This window comes from Carassius gibelio, chromosome A2, assembly GCF_023724105.1.
Source record: "Carassius gibelio isolate Cgi1373 ecotype wild population from Czech Republic chromosome A2, carGib1.2-hapl.c, whole genome shotgun sequence".
Classification (NCBI taxonomy): Eukaryota; Metazoa; Chordata; class Actinopteri; order Cypriniformes; family Cyprinidae; genus Carassius; species Carassius gibelio.
In genome coordinates, this window is record NC_068372.1 from 22,756,257 (window position 1) to 22,779,166 (window position 22,910).

The 22,910-nt window shown below is 36.2% G+C and overlaps 3 protein-coding genes across 11 annotated transcripts; 2 read left to right on the plus strand and 1 right to left on the minus strand.

The window, feature by feature from the left end:
* Positions 1–384: 384 nt before the first annotated feature.
* Positions 385–6,576, plus strand: LOC128031785 (leukotriene B4 receptor 1-like). 2 transcript variants are annotated; one of them, XM_052620219.1, is made up of 5 exons: positions 385–665; positions 1,766–2,336; positions 3,475–3,675; positions 3,763–3,806; positions 3,899–6,576. In XM_052620219.1, exons 1-5 carry the CDS (start codon positions 658–660, stop codon positions 4,104–4,106), a joined length of 1,032 nt encoding a protein of 343 aa, XP_052476179.1. In that variant the 5' UTR covers positions 385–657; the 3' UTR covers positions 4,107–6,576. The 2 variants fall into 2 exon arrangements, with proteins under 2 accessions (XP_052476179.1, XP_052476171.1); XM_052620211.1 differs by having other exon boundaries at positions 389–665; positions 1,763–2,336.
* A 2,500-nt stretch (positions 6,577–9,076) lies between these two features.
* mettl17 (methyltransferase like 17) lies at positions 9,077–13,636 on the minus strand. Its single transcript, XM_052620300.1, has 14 exons — positions 13,414–13,636; positions 12,329–12,467; positions 12,038–12,187; positions 11,859–11,946; positions 11,688–11,769; positions 11,536–11,609; positions 11,280–11,374; positions 11,128–11,198; positions 10,925–11,032; positions 10,104–10,172; positions 9,939–9,989; positions 9,733–9,825; positions 9,400–9,599; positions 9,077–9,265 (listed from the first exon to the last, which is right to left on the minus strand). Exons 1-14 carry the CDS (start codon positions 13,489–13,491, stop codon positions 9,172–9,174), a joined length of 1,392 nt encoding a protein of 463 aa, XP_052476260.1. The 5' UTR covers positions 13,492–13,636; the 3' UTR covers positions 9,077–9,171.
* On the plus strand, positions 13,617–20,911 carry LOC128031794 (poly [ADP-ribose] polymerase 2). 8 transcript variants are annotated; one of them, XR_008188174.1, is made up of 20 exons: positions 13,617–13,738; positions 14,015–14,103; positions 14,342–14,545; positions 14,628–14,807; positions 15,019–15,092; positions 15,254–15,304; positions 15,800–15,896; positions 15,989–16,064; positions 16,159–16,261; positions 16,370–16,523; positions 16,656–16,794; positions 17,298–17,361; positions 17,485–17,619; positions 17,741–17,868; positions 17,955–18,054; positions 18,205–18,303; positions 18,571–18,695; positions 18,769–18,924; positions 19,646–19,763; positions 19,872–20,911. XR_008188174.1 is itself a non-coding variant. In XM_052620232.1 (19 exons), the coding sequence occupies exons 2-19, from the start codon at positions 14,022–14,024 to the stop codon at positions 19,695–19,697; spliced, it is 2,019 nt and encodes a 672-aa protein (XP_052476192.1). In that variant the 5' UTR covers positions 13,617–13,738; positions 14,015–14,021; the 3' UTR covers positions 19,698–20,911. The 8 variants fall into 8 exon arrangements, 6 of the variants coding, with proteins under 6 accessions (XP_052476192.1, XP_052476232.1, XP_052476244.1 ...); XR_008188175.1 differs by having other exon boundaries at positions 18,769–19,763; XM_052620232.1 differs by having other exon boundaries at positions 19,646–20,911.
* The last annotated feature ends 1,999 nt before the right edge of the window (positions 20,912–22,910 follow it).

Here is a 22,910-nt window from a genome sequence, read left to right on the forward strand (position 1 = left end):
TCATTACTATATAGAAAAAATATTCTTCTATTTCTGATTCTCCTACTGTGTTCCACAGAGGGGAGAAAAGTCAGGGAACATGCCAGTGAGTAAATTAAGCTAGAATATGTATTTAATCCTTAAGTAAACAGAGAAAGTTATAACAGTAATAGAGAATAGTAATCTATGATGAATGATTAGACAAGTTAAAGCTGGTCAGAGCAAAGAGTAAGTGGGTAGGTGCTGAGGTGTGGAACTGTGTCATGCACCTCACCCACTCCTTCCCGCATTCTCCTTGCATGCTGTAGCCTGCAGGTAAGAAAAAATCCTTGTACTTTTGTTAAAGAAAAAAAAAAGACATGGATAAATTGGTGTGTTGAAATATTAGGGAGGAGAAAGGATGGGGGTGGAGTAAATAAGAAACTAGCAGTTTAGTGACAGAAAGAAGCAGTTGGACATTTATAAGCATACAGTAAGTGTGTTTGATTGCTATAGTATATAACATTTCATAAAGTGGGATCACGGAAAGACAAGAATTTACAAAATTTAGAAGAAGCTATTTAAAAGTTTATCTGAGACAGGCAAAGAAAAAGAGACATCAGCTTGGAGACCGCACAACCTAACCAGGTCCATCTGGTCACATCTGGAAATACAGTTCAGCCATTCAGATCTAATCAAATGTATTGGTAAGTTAAAAGAAATGTTCTTTGATTCTATTCCTTTTCTCCCTTTATTTTTCTCTTTCATAATTTCTCAGTTTTCTAATGTTAATAAAGTGTTTCCTTACAGAAAAACATGACAGTATTTCCCATAATCCATCAATTTTTCCATCTCCATCTCCATTTTATCCTTTGTGGCCACTCTCTGTTGATGCAACTCTGTCCAGTTTCTCAGTTTCACACATCTTTGAGGCTCTGAGGTCAGCACTGTTTTACAATCAGGGACAGCTTTAGTGACAACATTGCAAACTGGACAATCTTATCTTCTTGCACTGTAGGGATTATAATATTGAAAGAGGTGTCGTGTATATGCCCCCTCAGTGCAGTTAGTTGGTGAGGAATGTATTGTACATGATCCTAAAAGTGAAGTACAGTTCATTACAGCTCATTTCGCAACCCTTCGTATTCTTTTTCATTAAATTCCTTGCTTTATGTTCTTTTAACTTGTCTTTAAATATGGTATTCTTTTCTTGACAATTGCTGTAATAAAATACGTACGTATAGCTGCATATTTATAGAATGGTTTCTTTTCAGATGAGGGTGTGTGAGAATATGATCAGTTGATAAAACAGCATTAGCGTTCATAGTAGTTGAGCTCAAGATCACACAGCAAGTTGTAGCATGTTGTTTCCAAGGTTTTTTTTATTTATTTTTTATTACTGGCAGAATAGCAATATTAACATCGTTGCTGAGAGCCCATCCCAGATCTGGCTTATACTTTATTTGCCTCTGAAGGGAATATTATAAAAGCAAAATACATCATTTGGAATACACCAATCGGATATCCTGTGTTTTTTCAAATTTGTTATATTTTTGGAGCATGTTTACAAGGAAATACTATTTCAGTCTTTCTATTTCAAAATTTCATGTTTAATTCAATGTTCTACTCACATTGTAAATCCTACAGCAGTGTTTGATATAGAGCATACAAATTGAACAGGTGACAACACGACTTTCCTACTGGAAAGAAATAAAATGTATTTTTTTCATTCCTTTCCTCTTCCCAAGAGTTAGTGATATGAAAGCATTTTCCAGCTTCAAATAACATTGGTTTCTGATTCCAGCAGTCTTTCTGACGCCTCCCTGACGGGATCAGATAATGGGAACAAGACAAACCGTACAGATGACAGCATTGTGAGTAACACTATCTCTGTCACTTTTGGGGCCCTCATCCTCAGCATTGTCTTCCTTCTGGGTGTTCCTGGCAACCTCTTCATTATATGGAGCATCCTAGCACGTGCCCGCAAACGCTCCGTCACCACCCTGCTCATCCTCAACCTGGCTTGTGCAGACGGTTGTCTGATGTGTCTGACGATTTTCTTTATAATATACCTAGCCAAGCAGAACTGGATATTTGGAAGTGTCATGTGCAAGCTGCTTTTTTACTTGTGCAATACAAACATGTATGCTTCTATTATGATCATTACGATAATGAGTCTACAGAGACTAGTGGCAGTGATGTGGCCCACATACTTGAATGCCTGCACTCGTAGACGGACAGTAATAGTTGTGCTTGGAGGCCTGTGGATTGTTGTATTTCTTTTGGCACTTCCTGCTTTGATGTTCAGAGAAGAAATTAAGAATTACAATGGGAAGAACCGCACTGTGTGCGCAACTCATCACACGTGTCCACAGCATGTGAGTCTCTATGCTCTATTAATACTTGAGAATAGCACTGTATATCATACTGCTAAGCATTGTACTTTACATTTCTCATATCACACCAGTTGTACCATAAGAGGGCCTCAGCAAATTTTTTAAGTGGGTCACAGAATGACTGACATTTTTTTAAAGGTTTAGTCCACTCAAAAAAACAAAACAAAACAAAAATTCTGTCATTATTTACTCACCCTCATGCCATTCCAAATTTGACTTTTTCTCTTCTGCAGAACATAAAATAAGATATTTTGAAGAGTTTTGGTAACCGAACATTTGCGGTGATCCATGAACTTTCCTTGTGATGCAATGGAAATGCATTGCTTTGCATGAAGTTTAACATGCAGTGATAATTCTGGAAACTGTTTGGCAACCAAAGTTCTTCAAAATATCTTTTTTTGGGTTTATATAAGTTTGGAATTCCATGAGTGGGGAGTGCATGATTATTCATTAAATCATATTCAAATAATTTAACTTTATAAACTGTTTTAAAAAATCAAGGTAGAAACTAAAAATGTATTTTGAAAAATATTTTTATTAACCATTTCAGTTCCTATTTACAAAATATTCTATTGTTTTATTAAAGAATATACAGTTTAACACTCCTAGTTTCTGTTATTAAAAATATAATAATTAAATACTGAAGTAATAATTATAACTTATATAAGGGGACGTTGAACGTAATGTTGGAAAGCTGGGGCCTTTAAGTAAAAAAGAATGAGTTCCACTAATATAAACACAATTGGTACCAACTTGGCTTTAGTTACCAATTATATAGAAAACAACCTCGGATGACTTCACTATTAATATTACTTTACTACATGGGTGTCCAAACACAATCCTGGAGGGCCACTGTCCTGCAGAGCTGAGCTCCAACATGCCTCAACACACCTGCCTGGAAGTTTCTAATATGCTTAGTAAGGCTTGGAGCTAAACTCTGTAGGACAGTGGCCCTCTAGGAGCAGGATTGGACATCACTGCTGTACAAAAATAGGATATTACTATAACAATATAAACCCCTTCGGGAGATCAAACTGATTATTTTATTATAATGAACAGATGACAGTGCTTATGCCTTGCACAATTACATAATTCATACATAGTTGTCTTTTATGAACAGGTGGTATTTCAGTACACACTTGAGACAGTAGTGGGCTTTCTGGTGCCATATGTGATCATAGTCAGCAGTTATGTGTGTATCCTTCGCCGCCTCAGACAGACCAAGTTCAAGAGAAAGATACGAAGTGAGAACCTCATTCAAGCCATTATTGTGACGTTCTGCATCTTTTGGCTTCCCTACCACTTTATTAATATAGTGCAAGTAAGTCGTTTTATTTAAACTTCTTTTTGGTAATCTTTTTCTAAATCTTTGTGAACACGTATGAATTGTCATTTGTCTTCTGGTCAGGTGGTAGCAGCTCTTACACCAGAGGAATACCCACTCAAAATTGAGTAAATGAATTGAAGATTTTAAAGTATACTCCACATATATTTCCCTAAACGTCAACAGAACCAAAATAACCACATTTTCTATCTGTCCCTAGACTGGATAAAATCTGGCAGTCCAGCCGTGCTGTAACGTCCGCTCTGGCGTTTATCAGTAGCTGTGCCAATCCTGTCCTCTACACGTTTGCTGGACGCTCCTACATCAAAGCTGATGGTCTGGCATTCATGGCCAGACTCTTTGAAGGCACTGCCCTGGACTATGCTGCACGGAAAAGCCCTCAGAACACAGATGTCATCAGGCTCTAAACCTCATTGGATCAGACACATAAAAATGAATCTTGGACAATAAATTGTATAATTTCATCAGTTTGTATGGTGACTGATCCAGTAGGGAATGAAAAAGGTCAACAACTACACCTAAAAAACAACAACACCACCAGCCTAAAGACCTATAGTGTTTTTATATTGATTAGCTGACTGAAATCTATTATAAATGTGCTAATGTTTTTATGCAGCTTTCATTTTTAAAATAAAGTTTGTAAAATATTTATACAGAACTACCCCCATCCCCAGAGACTGGAATTAAGTTTCACATTTTATAGTCATATTGTGTATTCACTTTTGGCAGTAAAGAGTCATATTCAGTAATTAAACCGTTCTGGACATCCTTGTTGGAAATACCTAAAACAGTTAAAAAGCCAATTCAATATGAATATGCATAAATTACTTAGTCACATAGAAAATAATTTTAGCACCCAATCTGTTTTTATTTTTTATTTTTTATATTTATATCTATTTGACTTTTAAAGTTCCACAATTAATCAAATTTATTGCAGTGGTTTCAAATCCTCACTGACAGTATATTGCTGGCATCTTTCAGAGTAACAAGCAAACTAGGACAAACTATACTACGGAATACAGTTGTGTACTTTAATCTTCTGTACCCATTGGGTTATATCTCTAGTAAAATAAGGACATGGAAGGCACCTTGTATACTAGTAGACCTCAAATCCATAGTAGAAAATCAGGTCACAAGAAGAAAACACCTAAATAAAAATTACAATAAAAAAAGGAAATAGGAAGGAATAAATACAACATACATTACATAAAAGGTAATGACTTCATAGTTTGGATTTAACGAATTATAGCCTACCTTAGTCAACACATTCCTGCTTTCAGAAGTTGAAGTTCCTGCAGAATATTAGTGGAGATGTTAGAGAGGGAAAAATAATAATAATAAAATAAACTGGTTGTGGTACCCCCCACCCATCCCTACATTATTATTATTAACTGGATCAGAGTGAACTCAACAAATTGAAAAGCTCTGATTCATTTTAATGTTGTATTAATTGTCAGCAGACATAGCATGGTGCATTTAATAGGTATTATGAATGCCCAATAAATTACAAAAGGTTGTATTAAGATAATTATTACAAAAACTGTAACTCATATTTATATACCATATTGCTACCCCCTATACATTTAAACAGTTAAGTACTATAATGCTGATAGTTTAGAGTTGAAAGAAGGTCACCTGCCGTCCATATCAACATGGCTGCGGTTAAGTTCCAGTTTGCGTCGATCACACGGTAAACATTCGACACACTGCATATGACACTCTTTTCCACAATTTAGAATGGCCTTTTACTGATTCCTAACTTTTGAACAGAAGTGTAATTTTATTCTAGTTTGAGTCTCGGTGCTGGCAGGAGTTGTAGGTGGGGGGGAGTGAACGAACAGCACTCTCTTCCACCCTCAATACCCATGGCTGAAGTGCCCTTGAGCAAGGAACTGAACCCCCAGTTGGTCTACAGGTGCTGGATATATAGCTGCCCACTGCTCCGGGTGTGTGTTCATGGTGTGTTCACTGCTCACTGCTGTGTGTGGTGTTGGCGCAGTGGATAAGACACATGCCTTTGGTGTGAGAAACATGGGTTTGAATCCACTGTGAGACACCAATGTGTCCTTGAGCAAGACACTTAACCCCTAGTTGTTCCAGAGTGACCAATGACCTCTGACATATATAGCAATTGTAAGCTGCTTTGGATAAAAGTGTCAGCTAAATGAATAAATGTGTGTGTGCACTTGGATGGGTTAAATGCAGAGCACAAATTCCAAATATGTGTTACCATACTTGAAAAATGTCATGACTTTCACTTTCTCTTTTGATCCCCTTCTGGCTTGGCCTGGGTGGGACCCTTGGCTCAGGACGACAGCTCTTCCCTTGAATCTATGTGTCAGACCTTGCTGGCATCATCGCACATGCCTTGGAGAAGGACCCATCCACAGAGCCTGAGGTATTAATGGTGTTTCCCCTTCACTGAATACCAATTTTAAATTCACAAAGACATTGGACAGGACTCTAACAAGACCTACTATCTTCCCTGTGCCTGGATTTTTCTTGGATGTCTTCCTTGGTTCTGAGAGAGCTGTTATCCTCTCACAAGGCCAGAAAGTGGTGCCAAAGAAAACCCTGGAGTCTGGCTTTGAGTTTCAATACCCAGGCCTTCTGCTTTAAAAGAAATTGTTGGATATTAGTAAACTCTTAAAACAGAGAAGAGACCTAAGGAAAAAAAGTGCAGTATATTTCTTATAATATATACTTTTTAAATTTAAATGAAGCATATACAAAATAAATCTTGACTGTACTTGCTTGATTTAATGTACATACTCAGAAAGACATATTGTTCTCAGCTCCTTTGTCTGTCCCCCTTAAGAATTTATCTGTGTTCAAAATGAGCACTTCATTTGTAAATAAATGTTTATATGAAAATTATTGAGTCCAACTGTGGTATCATAGCAGATGTTATGTGTCTCATATGAGTGGCTATATTTGACTCATTGTTCTGATCCATGAGGTCATGCTCTACATGGAACATTTACATATTTTTCCTCAAAAACTACATTTGGAACAAATGCATCTAAAATGCGTCCAAATCTAAATATGGACACAATTCGCTTATGGTACTTGCGCCTGTTTAAATTAAAAATGTTTAATATTAGATATTAAGCTTCTTAAGGGATGTATTATATTACTGATTGCTGAAAAACTATAGAAATATAGCCAAAATAATAATAAAAACTTGAAGTAAAATACAGCACAAAAGTAAAATTTGCAACTGGTAATGGAATGTTTTACTGAACAGAATATGTGTGTGTGTGTGTGTGTGTGTGTGTAAATAAAAAAGTTGACATTTCCCGTGGTGTAATGTAGTATAATCCACGTAACTCCTCATTTTTTGGAGTTAATATGAATGGAATTATTAAGACATGGGATTTAAAATAAAGAGCTAGTTTCTGCTTGTGTGAATAGTGTTTCTTAATAAAATAGCTAATTTTATAATTTAATGTTTTATATATATATATATATATATATATATATATAAAATACAGCTTTCCCTTTTAATTTATATACATGATGTATGTTTATAAAAAAAGGTTAATGGGCACGTCACGCATTAACTACCCAATCACTGCGAAGTTATTTACATAAACACAACCCCGAACGTTCAGTCGAGATTAGTGTTCAACATTTTATCTAAAAAACAAACAAATAAACAATTATGTTAGAAACGAAGCTGATCTGAAATGTTTTAACAATATATGTTTTAGAATTTTTTCCTCCCCATCGTCTAAATGACTCACCGTCATTGTAAAGCGTCGTTCACTGGCGAGGCTACATAAAGAGGTGCAGTCTACGTCATACTCCGGAGCGGAAGGAAGCTTACTGTAGAGGTCACGTGCTGGGTGCTCGTCACTCGTTCAACTACCTCGGGGAAGGTCTGAGACAAGAGCCAATCGCTGTCCTCGCAGGACATCATCTGAACAGATGAGCGAGCGCACAGGAAACATGGGTCACAGCGCGGTGTTCTCGCACGAGACGTTGATACTCGCGCAGTTTCAGCAGATCAACTGATGCGATACCCGCTGACTTGGAAACACTCGCGGCTGGCGAATGAGTTCAATGTGTAAGCTAGTACAAGATACTAGAACCCAATTCAGACTACTCTCCCTCCGCCCTTTTGCTGCATTATAGCTATATTGAGAAGGTTAGACGATTCAGAGAGACTCCCCGAACCAATTACACGAAAATATGGTGGTGTAACAGTAAAATGTTCTTTTTTTAATAATCATACATGGCACTATTGACACATGGAATTTAATAATAAAGCTTTATTTATCTATTCATAAAATAGGATAGTCACATTATTCACATTAGCTCCCAGAACATTTTTTTTTTTTTTACATTTTGTTCTGAAATGTTTGTTTTATTTTAAATCATTAACAAAAAATGTAAGTAATCAGAAAGAAATGTATTTGCCAAGTATGTTTACAGACACAAGGAATTTGTCGTGGTGAATGAATTAACTTCCAGTGTACAGCAAGAGAGCAACAGGACACAGTAAAATAATACATATATGTATATATACAAATAAACAAAATAGTCCAATTTGTATGTTGAAGTGTGCTATATACAAACAGAATTAACAGGGAATGGAATAAGAAGTAGGGTATTTTATTATTCAAAGGGTTTTAGGATGATTCAAAGGGCCCTGAGTGAATGTGTTTTAAGGGGGGCCAGTTCAATATGCTTTCTAAGGGGCCCAGAAACCATAGCAATGCCCCTGTGGATGTGAGAGGTCCGGTTATAATTTTCTGAGCCTTTTTTCTCACTCTAGAGTGGCAGTGGAGCGTCAATAGTCCTCTCAGCAGTCTAAACTGTTCTTTGGAGTTGTCCGATTTGGTAGTTATAATTGGTATTTTTATAATAAAATACATAACTGCATGATGTAATGTATTCCAAAGTGTAATTGCTAATGAAATTTAATAGTAACACCTTACAATAAGGTTTATTATATGGAAATGTTAACATTGGTTAATTTAAAAACAAACATTAAATATCAATGAGAAATACATTTGTTCAATATTTATTCATCTGTACATTAGTTAAAAAACAAATTGTTGTTAGCCCAGGTCCATTAAATAATATTAACTGATACAACTTTTTTTATTTTCTATAATGTATTAGTGAATGTTGAAAGGAACGTAAACTTCTAAATGCTTTTTTTATTTATTTTTTTTATTGTTTATTCATGTTAACTAATGCAGTTAAAAAATTGAACTTTATTGTAAAGTGTTACCAAGATAATATAAAAATATATTTTTTAAATAGAATGTATTTAGAACTATATTAACCTTTACCAGATTTGGATTTGGGCTTTGATACTGGTGAATAAAGAGCATTTGGTTCACTGAAATAGCAATACACAATCAGGTTGCATCGATGAACTGCTGTATTTGGGAATACACATTACAAAAAAATTCCACTGTTATCCACAAACACTTCATTAACAGATTATCATAGTAGGTTTCACTGCATCTCATCATGTTTAGTGTCATCTTCTGCATGAAACATAGGCAGCAGATCTCCCCAGTCACTATTACGAGCACATCTGTACATGTCCCTGTTCAAACAGACAATGAAATTATTGTTAAGACCAGTGTGATCTGTGAATGCGTAGTCTATTAGTGGTAATATAGGTAGAGGTCATTCACTGAAAATGCAAATAGAAATATTTTAAATGAAAGCATTACATACTTTCCATGCCGATGGGCCGTTACAGCAAGCTGTTTGAGTTCTCCATTGGCGCAACACAGCTGACACTGCACATGTCTGGGTCGGCGATGGACTTTTGCGATCAGTCTGGTCATGTCCCAGTGCTCAGTTTTCTGCGCCTTCTCCTCCGCAGATCTGGATATAATCAGGTAACTGAACTTCTCCTGCTGCCTTTCTTGGCTCTGTAATGATTCACAGGGAGAGAAATATACAATATGATGCATTGTCAGGAAAACTACAGTACAGAAATTGACTTATTCATAGTGAACGTCACAATTCGACAGTCAACTGTTTGAACACTGGTTCTGAACTTACCCTAGATAAGGGCAGAGAGTAGTAGAACTGGGAGAAGTTACAAGGAACTACATGATGCTTGATCAGCTTGGGACAAGGCAGCTCATGAGTGCACTGTCCGAAATAAAAACCAAGCAGATGATGATGTCAGTTTAAGACTTAAAAAATGTATCTATCATATTAACAGAATAAATAAAGATGGATTTAGTGTTGATTTTTTAACGTACAGGGGCAAAAATAGATGGTCTCCTCAAGTCATGTTTTACCTCCTCTTCTCTCTGTAGTCATAGAGAAAAGGTTTGTTGAGGAATTTATGAAAATTGTTCTACCACTACAACTTGAACAGGAAGTCATGTCAGCAATATCTGAGTCATAAAAATCCTAACTCAAACCTTTAATATAGTGTCTCTGGCCTCCATAAGGATTTGATGGCCATCCTTGGTTCCATTCTCCACCAATACCTTTACAAAGTACCAAGAACTGCATTAGGAAACAGTAATTCTCCCAGATAGCATGTTTATTTATATATTATTATAGTTGTTATTATTATAATTTTTATTAAAGTAGATATTATTAAAGTTTTAGTAATTTTGTTATATGCTTTAAGCTTTTTTTTTTATTTATTCGTTTTTTTTTTAGCCTTTTGTTTTTATTTCAGTTTTATTTTTTTATTTTAGTTCTTCAATTTATTTTAATTCAGTTGTCAAGGCAACATTTTTAATTTTTAAGTTTAGGTATTTCATCTAATACTTAATTTTATTTTCATCTAAAACTTAGATTTTATTTTATGTAAGATTTATTATTATTAATTTTTTTTATAGTTTTAGTTAAAGGTATCGTTCATCCAAAAATGTTGTTTTCCTTATTAAAGGATAACAATTTGTTATTTGTTCCAGACCTGCATAAATGTCTTCAGCTTCTTCAGCTGAACTCAAAAGATGATATTTTGAACAAAACTTGTCTAGGCTACCATCAACTGTTTGGTTACCAACATTGTCTTCAAAATATCTTTTGTGTTCAACAGAAAAAGGTAACATACAGGTTTGGAACAGCTTAACGGTGAGTGAATGATGATAACATTTTCATTTTTTGGGTGAACTATCCCCTTTAACAACAACACAGCAAGATGTTGTGTATGAAAATCTACTTTTAAGATCACAATCCTATAATGTAAGATAGTTTAATCGTTAATAAATCAAGCATCATCTCTCACAAGGTATGAGTTGGTTTTCCTCCAAAGTGTGAAAATGACGTTCAAACGCTCATCCAAAGTGGCCAGTTCTGACAAAGAGAAAGCCGCTATCACAAGATCAAACTGCACCTGCGAGGAAATAAATAGACTTTTTTTCAGTTGTGTTAAAAGCAATGTTTAATTTAGGCAAATAAAAAACAATTAAGGATGGCAGCTGAACATACCGTAGGAGAAACAGGGAGGAACTGGCGGAAATATACTTGTTTGATCACTGGATTATCCACTTCACTGCCCCCTGTTTAACACAAATACACATTTCTGTCAGTAAATCTGTTAGCATTACACTGTGTTTTATAGTCCTACTGAATGTTTTTACCGCTGAGAAGCTGTTCTGCCAAAGTGTTCATGTCTCCAGAGCTGTCTACACAAACATACTCCTTCAGAGAGTCTCCCCAGAGTGTGTGTGAAGCCCTGAGTTAAAGAATCAAATATAGTATAAATTCACTTATCTACAAACATGCATCTTTGAAACAAAGTTAATTAATGCCAATCAATATCTTCAATCTTTATAACCGTTTGTGTTCGTTTCACTTCAATAATATTACAAATATTAAAATCTATGTCATACTTACCAAGAACATGTTCCAAGTCCCGATCCAAAGTCCAGGAGAGAATATGGTACAAACAAAGGATCTCTCTTCTTTATCTAAGATGTATATCAAAGAGATTGTTTATGTTTTTGAACAAATGCAAAGAGAAATGTTTGATGATGTGTATTAAATACCTCATTTAATGCTCTTAGGACAGCAGCATAACCGCCTGCTAGCCTGGCAGCCATATACACCAACCCAAGATCTTCATCGTACCTTGAGACACGGCAGCACGGCAGAGAAATACACAAAACCTCACATCCCCATTCTATGAGAAATGTCTTAAACAGATTATGCATTTGTACCTTAGGGGAGTCCTGTTGTATGTTGTTCTTCTCAGTTCAGATAATACTCTCTTTCTTATCTGAGCCTCTAGTTTGTGGTCAATGGCATCTAAAGGAAACATTTAATTGCTGTTTTATTTACAGTCTACAGTCACTTTGTTGGACCTTTTTATAACATCTCTCCTCTATCTTTAACTCACCTGTATGTGTATCCCTCTCTTGCTCCAAAAATGTCTTCTCAAGAAGGATGGCTTTCTCCCTGAGTTGAAAGGTTTCTGTCGCCCGTTTCCTGCTCCAAAGGAAGTTGGACAGCTTATGTGCCCTTTCAGTCAGACTTTTTACCTCTGCCCCTACATACCAAAAAAGGGAAGGAAAATAAAGAGCATTTACACACTATACCACTACAGAGACGTATGTGTGCGTTTCAGAACACAGACTTCAAAACACAAAAAGACTGGTTAGTTTAGACTGGTGGATCAATGTTTACTCACTTTTTAAGACAGATTGTGCTGCTACCTGCAGTTGCTCCGGCAGACGCACTGTTTTGAGGTTTGTCACACCTGGGTGCTTTCTATGAGGAGCACCTTTCAAGAAGTCGGCCTGTTCCAGAGGTGCCGCAGAGCTCTGACACTTTAAAAACAGTAAGATAGAATGTAAATTCTGCAATTACTCACGTCAGGATACAAACAACATTTGTGATCAATTTTACTTCCACAATGTGACATAATGATGACATTTTTTATGGCCAATTGATTGGATGGTATCTATATTGCAGGTGATTGGACGGAAGTTTTATTTTAGTATCACTGATTCGTTTTTTACTAAAAATGTCCATTATTTTCCATTTTAATTTTAAGTGAACTTTTAGTAATCTTGTTGTTTTGTGTCAGTTTTATTCGTTTTGTTGATTTTTATTTAATTTTTAGTTATTTACCACATTGAGTTAAACTAAATAGAAAACAATATTTCTTTGAAAACTAGCTGAAATAAATTGTTATTTTAAGTAAGCATTTTAAGGAACCAGAAAGCTGACTGGTGATTGCCAAGAAGAAAAGTCCTTTCTCTGGAATGAGGTTGACCTCTGGGTCCCTGCTGAATTAAAGGAATGTTTCCCAATTATGAAGGCCCACCGCTATCCCATCCCACAAACCCTGCTCTGGTAACTCCCATTACTTTCCTAAAGAGACCTATACTTGACCACAGTGGGTGTTTGCAAATCAGTTAAAAGCAGTTGTAAAACGCCCACAGATTATGGAACACCCATAATTAATTTGGCTGCACCACTTTTACATTTTTTTAGGAATATATAGTGCTGCATATACTGCAATCTGAAATGTCGATTTTGATTTCATCTATAAAGGTATATTTAAATATTTATGTGTTAGAGACTATCCAAACATGACTTATGAATTAAAGAATAATCACTAACAGTATTTATTTTTAATCATACGTTTAGCCAATCAATGCGCAGCAAGATGCTAGAACCCAATTCAGATAACTCTCCATCCGCTCTTTTGCGTTAATATCTTTTATTCCTAAGAATTCTGTAAATAAGATTTCTGACAGATATACTCACCCGCTGCGCTTCTTTTAAACATAAAGCCATATGGCATCTTGAACATTTAACATACATTCGGCTGCCTAGTAAATACATGTTTATCCACGATTATCAAATATTGCAACAAATGAGATACTTCATTAAATTATCACAGATTACATTCAATCTGTATGCATCGGTCACTGTACGACCGCATGCTCATGTGGTCGTCGGCAATACGACTTCAAAATAAGTCCGACTGGAAACAAACTCACAGCTCAGTTCGGTCCTAGACAACAGGTCCGCGCGTCATTCGTCTTTTCGCGTCATTCACAACACTGAAGTAGAGCTCTTAAATCTTTAGGTAGGTGCTGAAAACCTTTTAAAACTTGTGATCATAAAAATTTTAGTGATAGAAAAAAGTGTGGCTCTCACTTATATCATACTGTAGCATTTCTCTAAAATAGGTGTGACGCAATATCAATGGTTATGGGATGAGGAAGTAGATCGAAATTCCCAATGATATGAGTCACCATCTAGTCCATCACCACGTTTCTGAATAACTCGGCTTATGTGATACTTAAAATGACGTAACATGTAAACTAACCACAGGTACGGGAAACGTTTCCTCTAATTTCAGCAGTTTTATGGAAAGGATGCGACGAACAAGGAGTTGCCGGGGCAAGCCTAGGACAGATTCAGACAGTGAAGCCTCAGAGGCGAAGACAAGTATGAGTTCACTTCCAGCGAACATGCCAGAACAGCTCAAAGTTTCATAATCAGCGTTTAAAGCATGTTAAGTCAAGCACTAAAGACTGACAAATATAGCACATTCACACTCATTTCTTTCCCAACTAAATATGTGGCAGCAATCTCTAAACCATTGTAATTGTATAGGTGTGACACTGTTTTAATTTAGATATTCATGTTTCACATAATGATTATCTAAATATTTCATTCTCTTCAGTTTGGCAGTGGAAGGGGGATGATGGAAAGTGGGAACCATATCCTCCAGAAGTCTGTGTCCAGCTGGATACAGCGAAGCAGGCCGGTGAAACGTTGGTGTCACTGGTGCTCGGATCTGGTTATGAAGTGGATCTTGTGAAAATGACTCAGAACAATACAGTCACCAAGTACAAGCGAAAAATACGCCTTCAGAAAGTGAAGTTAGGTATGTCTGTGTCTACCTGCATATGATATTGCATCAGTATCTGTCACAGAAATTAACTGCTGCTTATTTTATGATATTGCAGAAGATCCAAAGATAGGGAAAGATTTGAATGGCAAAAAGGGAGCTGCAGGCGTTGTTCAGATAAAAGAAGAGAAAGAGGATGAAGAGGAGCAACCAGTTTCCAAGAAGAGACGCAATGAAGGGAGGAATCAAAGTCAGAGAGCAGAAAAAGCCAAGCCCATTGTAAAAAACGAAAGTGAAGGTGATGCTTCCTTGGTAGATAAACTTTCTTGGAATTTTCTTTTTGTCTGATGTTACCAATTCCTCTTATTTTTTAACCCCTCTCCTTCAACCAAGCTGTCAAATTGAGACCACTTTCCACAACATATTCAATTCCCATTGGACAAAATTTGTCCTGTCCTAGTCCAAAAAAGTCCAAAACTTTGTGGTTGTTTTTTCCTTATGTTTTGAAGGAGAGGTTGTGAAGACAGTGCTTATGAAAGGCAAAGCCCCAGTTGATCCAGAATGCAAGGCTAAGATTGGAAAGGTATTTACCTTAAATGTGTTATAGGGTCACTTGAAGTAAAATTACTGTACAGTATTTGATTGTTGTGTAATCACTTTTAAATCTTTTGTTCTTCTAAGCACTGACTTTGTTTACTTCAGTGCATTCTTCTCATTAGATTTATTTTCTTTGGTTATTCACAGGCCCACATCTACAGTGAGGGGGCTGATGTATATGATGTCCTGCTGAATCAGGTGAATACTGAAGATGTTACAATACTGTTCAAAAGTTTGGGGTCGATGAAGGAAGTCTCTTATGCTTACCAATGATGCAGTCAAGTTTTCAGCAGACATTGCTCCAGTCTTCAGTGTCAGATGGTCCTTCGGAAATCATTATAATATGCTGATTTTCTGCTTAACAAACTTATTAGTAGCAATGTTGAAAACAGTTGCTTAGTATTTTGTGGAAAATGTGATTCCTTTTTAGGATTCTTTGATAAATAGAAAGTTCAAAAGAACAGCGTTTAAATGAAATAGAAATCTTTAGTAAAATTGAAAATGGCTTAACTGTGAATTCTGATCAGTGTAATGCATCCTTGCTGAATAACAGTCTTTCTTTTTATGAATAAAAAAGGATTTCTTTCAAAGAATAACTTATTAACCTTAAACTTTTGAATTTTTTGTTTTTAGTAATACATAATGTGCAGGATATGACGCTGATAGCTTTTCTTTGGCTTTTAACTGTCACAGACTAATCTTCAGTTCAACAACAATAAATATTACCTGATTCAGCTGCTTCAGGACGATAATGCCAAAGCCTACAGTGTGTGGATGAGGTGGGGACGAGGTATGTGCGGAAACACCTCAGATGCTCTTAAACAGGCTGACTTTTATTATAATTACTTGACATCATTCGTTCTTGTTCTTTCTTTGCTTCAGTGGGTAAAGTAGGACAGAACAGCTTGGTTAACTGTGGAGGGAATCTTGCTCAAGCCAAAGACACCTTCAAAAAGAAGTACTGTTTCTTTTTTTTTTTCTTTTCTTAATAATCTAATTTACTCATATAAGATAGAAGTGCAAGAATCTGCTTGTAATCTGCTTACATGCAGATTCTTCGACAAGACTAACAATGAGTGGGAGCATCGAGCTAATTTCGAGAAAGTTACAGGGAAATATGACATGGTATTTGTAGACTACAGCACTGAAGACAAGGTAAAAGACATTTTTGCTCCCAATACCACATGATCCATTGCTCTGCATTGCATTTATGTTTCATTCCTAACTATAGTCAAATATAAACCGAATTTTCCCTCTCACCAGGATAAGGACAAGGCTGTGGTATCCTCTCCTCCTCATATAAAGCCCTGCCAACTGAACAGCAAGGTCCAGTCTCTCCTAGAGCTTATATGTGACCTCAAAGCCATGGAAGAGTGTGTGCTAGAAATGAAGTTTGACACCAAAAAAGCCCCACTCGGTGGGTGTGTGTGTATTTGTGTACCAAACTGATGGAATGAATCTTGTAGATTCTTAGTGATGATGAATGTATTCAAGCCAAACAAAATGAAAACCATTCAATTATTATTATTATTTTTTTTTTTTGCTAAAGGAAAATTAACAACAGATCAAATTCGAGCTGGCTATGCCTCATTGAAGAAGATAGAGGAGTGTTTAAAGAAAAAGAATAGCAATAAGGAACTCTTGGATGCATGCAACCAGTTTTACACTCGTATCCCCCATGACTTTGGGTAAGTTACACTATCGTTCAAAGGTTTGTGGTCAGTACATCTAATTGAATTTTTTGCTAAATTAATAGAATTTTTCAGCAAGGATACATCAAATTGATCAAAAGTGACACTAAAAACTTTATAATATTAAAAAGCGTTTTCTATTTCAAATAAATCCTATTCTTTTGAACTTTCTATTCAATAAAGAATCCTGGAAATATATTATGGTTTCCACAGCTATTAAGCAGCATAATAATATGAATGATTTATAAATGATGATGTGAAGACTGGAGCAATGGCTGCTGAAAAAGTAGCTTTTCCATTGCTGGAATAAATTACATTTACCTAAAATAGAAAACATTTATTTTACATTGTAATATTATTTCACAATATTTCAAAACAAAACACAAAAAAATCTTCCCGACCCTACATTTTTAACAATAGTATTGCTACAGTATGATTTTACACTCACTATGTAGTGTGTGTATATTTTAGTTGTTCCTAAGTACTTGATCTTCATTTAGGTTACGGACACCCCCCATAATACGCACAGAGGAAGAGCTAAAGGAGAAAATCGCTTTGCTTGAGGTGTGACATTGTAGGGAAATACTGCTGATGATGTTGAATGATTAGAAGCGATTGACAATTTGTTTATTTTTACTGCGTTCTCAATAGAGGTCTCTGTTTGTAGTCATGTTTTCTGTCTTTTAGACTCTAAGTGATATCCAGATAGCAGTGAAAATGGTTCAGTCTAGTGTTCAGAACGATGAGCATCCTTTGGACAGACAGTATCGCTCTTTACAGTGTCAAATGCAGCCACTGGATTCTAGCAGCCATGAATACAAGGTACATCTCTTTTATCATTGAATTACAGCATAACATTAACAGTAGAATTCTGGATGGTGGACTCTTTTTAAACTTGTAGTTTTGCACATCCCAGAACACAAACTGTCTGTCTTTTGTGAAGGTTATAGACAAATATCTTCAGTCTACTCATGCACCCACCCATACTGATTACACAATGACCATTTTGGACATCTTTGCTCTGGAAAGAGACGGCGAGAAGGACAACTTCTGCTCTGAGCTGGAAAACAAGTACCAAACCACCTTCCTCAGTTTCGCTTTGTCACTTATGTTATGCTCTATGTAAACTCTTATCATTTTGTGTGTGTGGATGCTAGAATGCTCCTGTGGCATGGTTCTCGTGTGTCAAACTGGGTGGGGATCCTAAGTCAGGGGCTGCAAGTGGCCCCTCCAGAGGCTCCTGTGACCGGATACATGGTGAGACGAAGAGATATCACACAAGTAATGTTAATAGAAAATGTATAGTAAAATCTTTGCCTGCAAGATGGCTGCTGCTATTACAATTGTAAAAGCAGTGGACTACAACAATTCCAGCTTACATTTTTTTTACTTTTCCTCCCCTTCAAGTTTGGTAAGGGGATCTATTTTGCAGACATGTCATCTAAAAGTGCCAATTACTGCTTTGCCAATCAGAAGAACAACCAAGGGCTCCTGTTGCTGAGCGAGGTTGGTTTTTTTGTATCTAAACCAACTGCTTCCACTTTTAGAATTGCTTAATATTTTTGTGCAAAGCATGATACTTTTTCTTTTTCAGGATACTTTGATGAATAGAAAGTTGGATGCAAGGAAAATGACAGCATTTATTAAGGGGCTCTATTTGAATAAAAATTGCTGGTTTTAAAACAGATACAACAGTTAGTTTGTATAGATATAAAAGGGTTAAAAGCCACTGGTTAAAAGAAAAGTAATTTCAGCGATTTGTTTTGTTCACAGCTTGCCCTCGGGAATAGTAATGAACTTGTGGATGCAGATTACAGTGCAGACCAACTGCCTTCTGGGAAACATAGCACAAAAGGCCTGGGGCAGACTGCGCCCGACCCAAACAACTATGTTGCATTGTGAGTCATTTCGATGTTTTACATGACTGAGTCATAAGTGCTGTACTGAAGAATTTTTCTTGTTGTCTCTCAGGGATGGTGTGACCATACCCATGGGGCCCTCAGTGAAGACCGGGGTGGGCCAGAAGGGAGGTTACACTCTCCTTTATAACGAGTACATTGTTTATAACCCTGCTCAGATACGGATGAAGTACCTCCTTCGAGTTCAGTTTAATTTCTCTTCGCTCTGGTGAGGCAGAGGGGATTCTTTCCATTTAGAACAGTTTTTAGAGTCTGAGGTGAAGGACCTACACTATATTTAGACAGTATGTAACTAAATGAAATAGAGACTCAAGCATATTGCTGTCAACAGAAGTGCATTTAATTTAGATAATAAGTGGATTACAGTGAATCAATTAACTATTTGTTGCCTGTACATTTATGCAACAAATTTGATGTGGAAATACTGGGTCTTGTAGTAAGTAATATTGCAACAGATGTTATCACTGTTTGTGGAGTTCACTTAATAGATGTTAGATTAACAAGTGAACAGATCTAAATGTTTGCATGAATGAATGCATTTGTTTTAGACAGGCTATCGTTGGTTTTATATCCTCGGACTAACTTGGTAACATGTCTACATTTTTGTAAACACTTACCAGTTTTCAAAAAGGTTCATATGAATCCAACACGCAAAAAAAAAAAACCCAGGCTGGTCTAGAAAAACTGGTACAGTTAGTACCAGTACAGCTTTTAAATATGTGGTTTATTTTAAGATCCACTGCGGCTGTTTTGCGAACACAATGAGAAACCAGACTTCTTTCTTCCCAATGGAAAGCATATTCACACTGTCTGAATCGTTCCATATCCCCATATAGTGTACTACATGCCATTCAGCATACAGAAAATACTAATTATGTGAATGAAGTGACCTATTTAAGCAGCAGTTTCAGCATCTGTTTATAATGTAGGGGACTGGACTCTTCAGATTCTAGAGAGCATTTAATTGGAACGAATGTTTGACGAGTTGCTTAAGTGCAGGGTGATGTCATCAAAATCATTGATCCATATCGGGGGAAGTTAGAGACTGTAAGTTTTGAATGCTTATATCTTGTTTTGAAGCGCACGATATGATTATCTGCTAAAAAAAAAAAGAAACTAATAGCAAATTTAATTGCTGCAATTTGTTTGTCTCAGTTCTCCTGGTGAAGATTTCTTTGCAGAATCTCGAGTCAAGCATTTGTCCAGGAATTGGGGGTGGTTTCAAAATAATGTGGACTGATGGCTTCAATAAAAGAATATACCTCTGATTGATGAATGTTCAAAATCAATTCCCCTATAGAGAAAATTAATCTGATTTTCATTTCTGGAACCTGACTCTATTTTGCCACTCTATTTTGATAGAAATGTTCATCATCTCCTAACTGTAGGTGACTTTTCTGGGTTGCAGTAATGTTCATTTAATTCACAGCATGAAGACATATTAGTACACAGAGACTCACCAGTCCCAGCAGGTTCAAAGGATGTGTGCGACTGAATGTGGAGAACACAGCAAGACATGTGCCCACCACTGCAAAGATAATGTATGAACTGAGGTACCCCCAAAAGTTACCCTGAACTGCTGTCTTGACTGTCTTTGAGATGGTGAACACACAGACTACGGTGAACGCGATGAGTAACTGAAATTGTTACCACACTGAACACCTGCATGGGTGGAAAAAGAGATGGAAACAACAATGAAGACCAGCACTCATTGCAATTATGATGACTTTCTGATAAATGCTTTCCGAACGGTATCATCAATCAAATGACGACACAATCATCTGATGTTCCTCAGGTGGAAATACAGCTATGTTAAAGAAGAAAGATACGATTGTGATGACATTCAAGTCAATAGATGGTTATTTCTCAAACATTGCTCAGATTGTTTTGTCTTTATTAAGTAAATGTTACATGGATCTTGCAAACAGTAATACACCTGCTGGGTCTGGTCTCAGCTCTTCTGTTTTGCTGATGCTGGCCTCTTCTGGTGGCAGGTTGGGTGGGATAAAGTTGACTGGCACAGAAATGGGTTGAGGGTACATGACAGGCCCCGTAGGATAAGAAGGGGGCACGTATGGAGGTGGCACCATCAGGGTCAGTCTCAGTCACAGTTTTTTGGCTCTCTACATTCGTCATCCTTAACAAAATGTGGTTAGTTGAGACTGCAGTGTCAAAATAAAAGGTTAAGATTTTTCCATTTTGAGGTAGAAGTGTCTTTTATGAGTCACAGAAAAAAAACACCACAGGGCACAGGAAATGGTGCCGGTCTGCAGTGTTTATTTGTTATAATGTGGTTTGTTACAGTTCCATTTGATATAAGGTTAAGATGTTCCTGAGAGTACTGATATAAGAAATACTGATAAAAAAAAAAAAAAATTAAAATAGGGAAAAATGTTAACATTTTAGTAAAATTCACAACTTTAAAAAAGTATAAATAATAGTAAACATTTATAAATAAATAAATGTATCATTAATATATTTATATTGTGAAAAGAAAATTGTTATTTTTCTTTTACAAATGTTTAAAAATAAATCTCTCTTCTCCCTGAACATGAGTAAATAATATATAACTGTAAATTTATGTTAATAATAATTTTACTACAATACTTCATATATTTCTGCTTTATTATGATGGAATTCTTATGAATTCCTTTAGTTGTCAGAAAAGATGGGAAATTCCAAAAATCACTTTTTTTTCATGAGGTGTGTATAAAAAAAAAAAGAAGCTTTAAGACTGCAAACGTTTAGGTGTACCACTTCAGCATGTTTGTGTATCATTTTACTGTTCACCTAAACAAGTAGCATTGCCGTTCATTTGAATTGGAAGTGCTGAGTGAATTACAAATGGCACATTGACCAAATCCTCAATTTGTTGACTAAAAGTTGATTAAAGAGACAGAGTGCAATATTCAGTGTTAAACTGAATATGGTGTTTTATAGTGTTAAAAGCTGGCTTTAGTTCTCATTTGTATTTCAGTTAGTTATCACTTTATTTTAAAGGGCTTCCTGATTGATTATAATTAGATCAGATTTATTTTAGATTAGTAATCAGTTTTCTTTTCCATTTAGAACAATCAATTTCTGCATGCACATAACTACTATTAATAATTTGTGGTACATATAACTTACCATGATAATTCTTACACTCAGTGTGGTCTGGTTTGAAGTCTGAGCACTCAGAACTTCATCTTTGTTTCACACAGACTAAAGTGGGTTCCATGTCCTCCTAGTACATCATTTACAAAACACCCTCTGTGGAAAATCTGGTGTAAAGTAGTTCACATAGTTGACCAAAAGTTGCTAATGTAAAAGTTCACACCAATGGCTTCCATCTCAGTGCCCAATTTTTGAACTAGTACTTATGACTCCAACGTCAAATGACAATAATTCTTATATGCAATATGTAAGCAGTTGTATTGTTTGACACCAAAATAGCCACTATACTTGTAAAAGTAAGATGACTTTGACTATGTTTGCCTGTTGTGCATGTATGGGGGTCTGAGCAGGGTTAACAAGTTTCACAAATTCAACCACAAAATGCAAGTGCAGCAACAGCTGTCGAAATATTGGTTATACAGAATTTTGACACTTCATGACAAAACCCACTTAGCTCAGACACAAGTCCTTCCTTTAAACAGAATTTAAAATGTTTAACATAAAACTAATATGAAATTAAGGTGACAGTGCATTGCACACTGTATATATATATATATATATATATATATATATATATATATATATATACACACTCACCGGTCACTTTATTAGGTACACTTGTTCAATTGCTTGATATCACAAATTGCTAATCAGCCAATCACATGGCAGCAACTCGATGCATTTAGGCATCTAGGTGTGGTGAAGTGACTTTAAACATGGAATGGTTGTTGCCAGACAGGCTGATCTACTGGGATTTTCACACACACAACCATCTCTAGTGTTTACAGAGAATGGTCCGAAAAAGAGAAAATATCCTGATGTCAGAGGAGAATGGGCAGACTGGTTAGAGATGATAGAAAGGCGACTCAAATAACCACTCTTTATAACAAAAGGTATGCAGAATACCATCTCTGAATGCACAACACATTGAACCCTGAAGCAGATGGGCTACAGCAGCAGAAGACCACAACGGGTGCTGCTCCTGTCAGCCAAGAACAGGAAACAGAGTCTACAATTCACACAGGCTCACCAGAATTG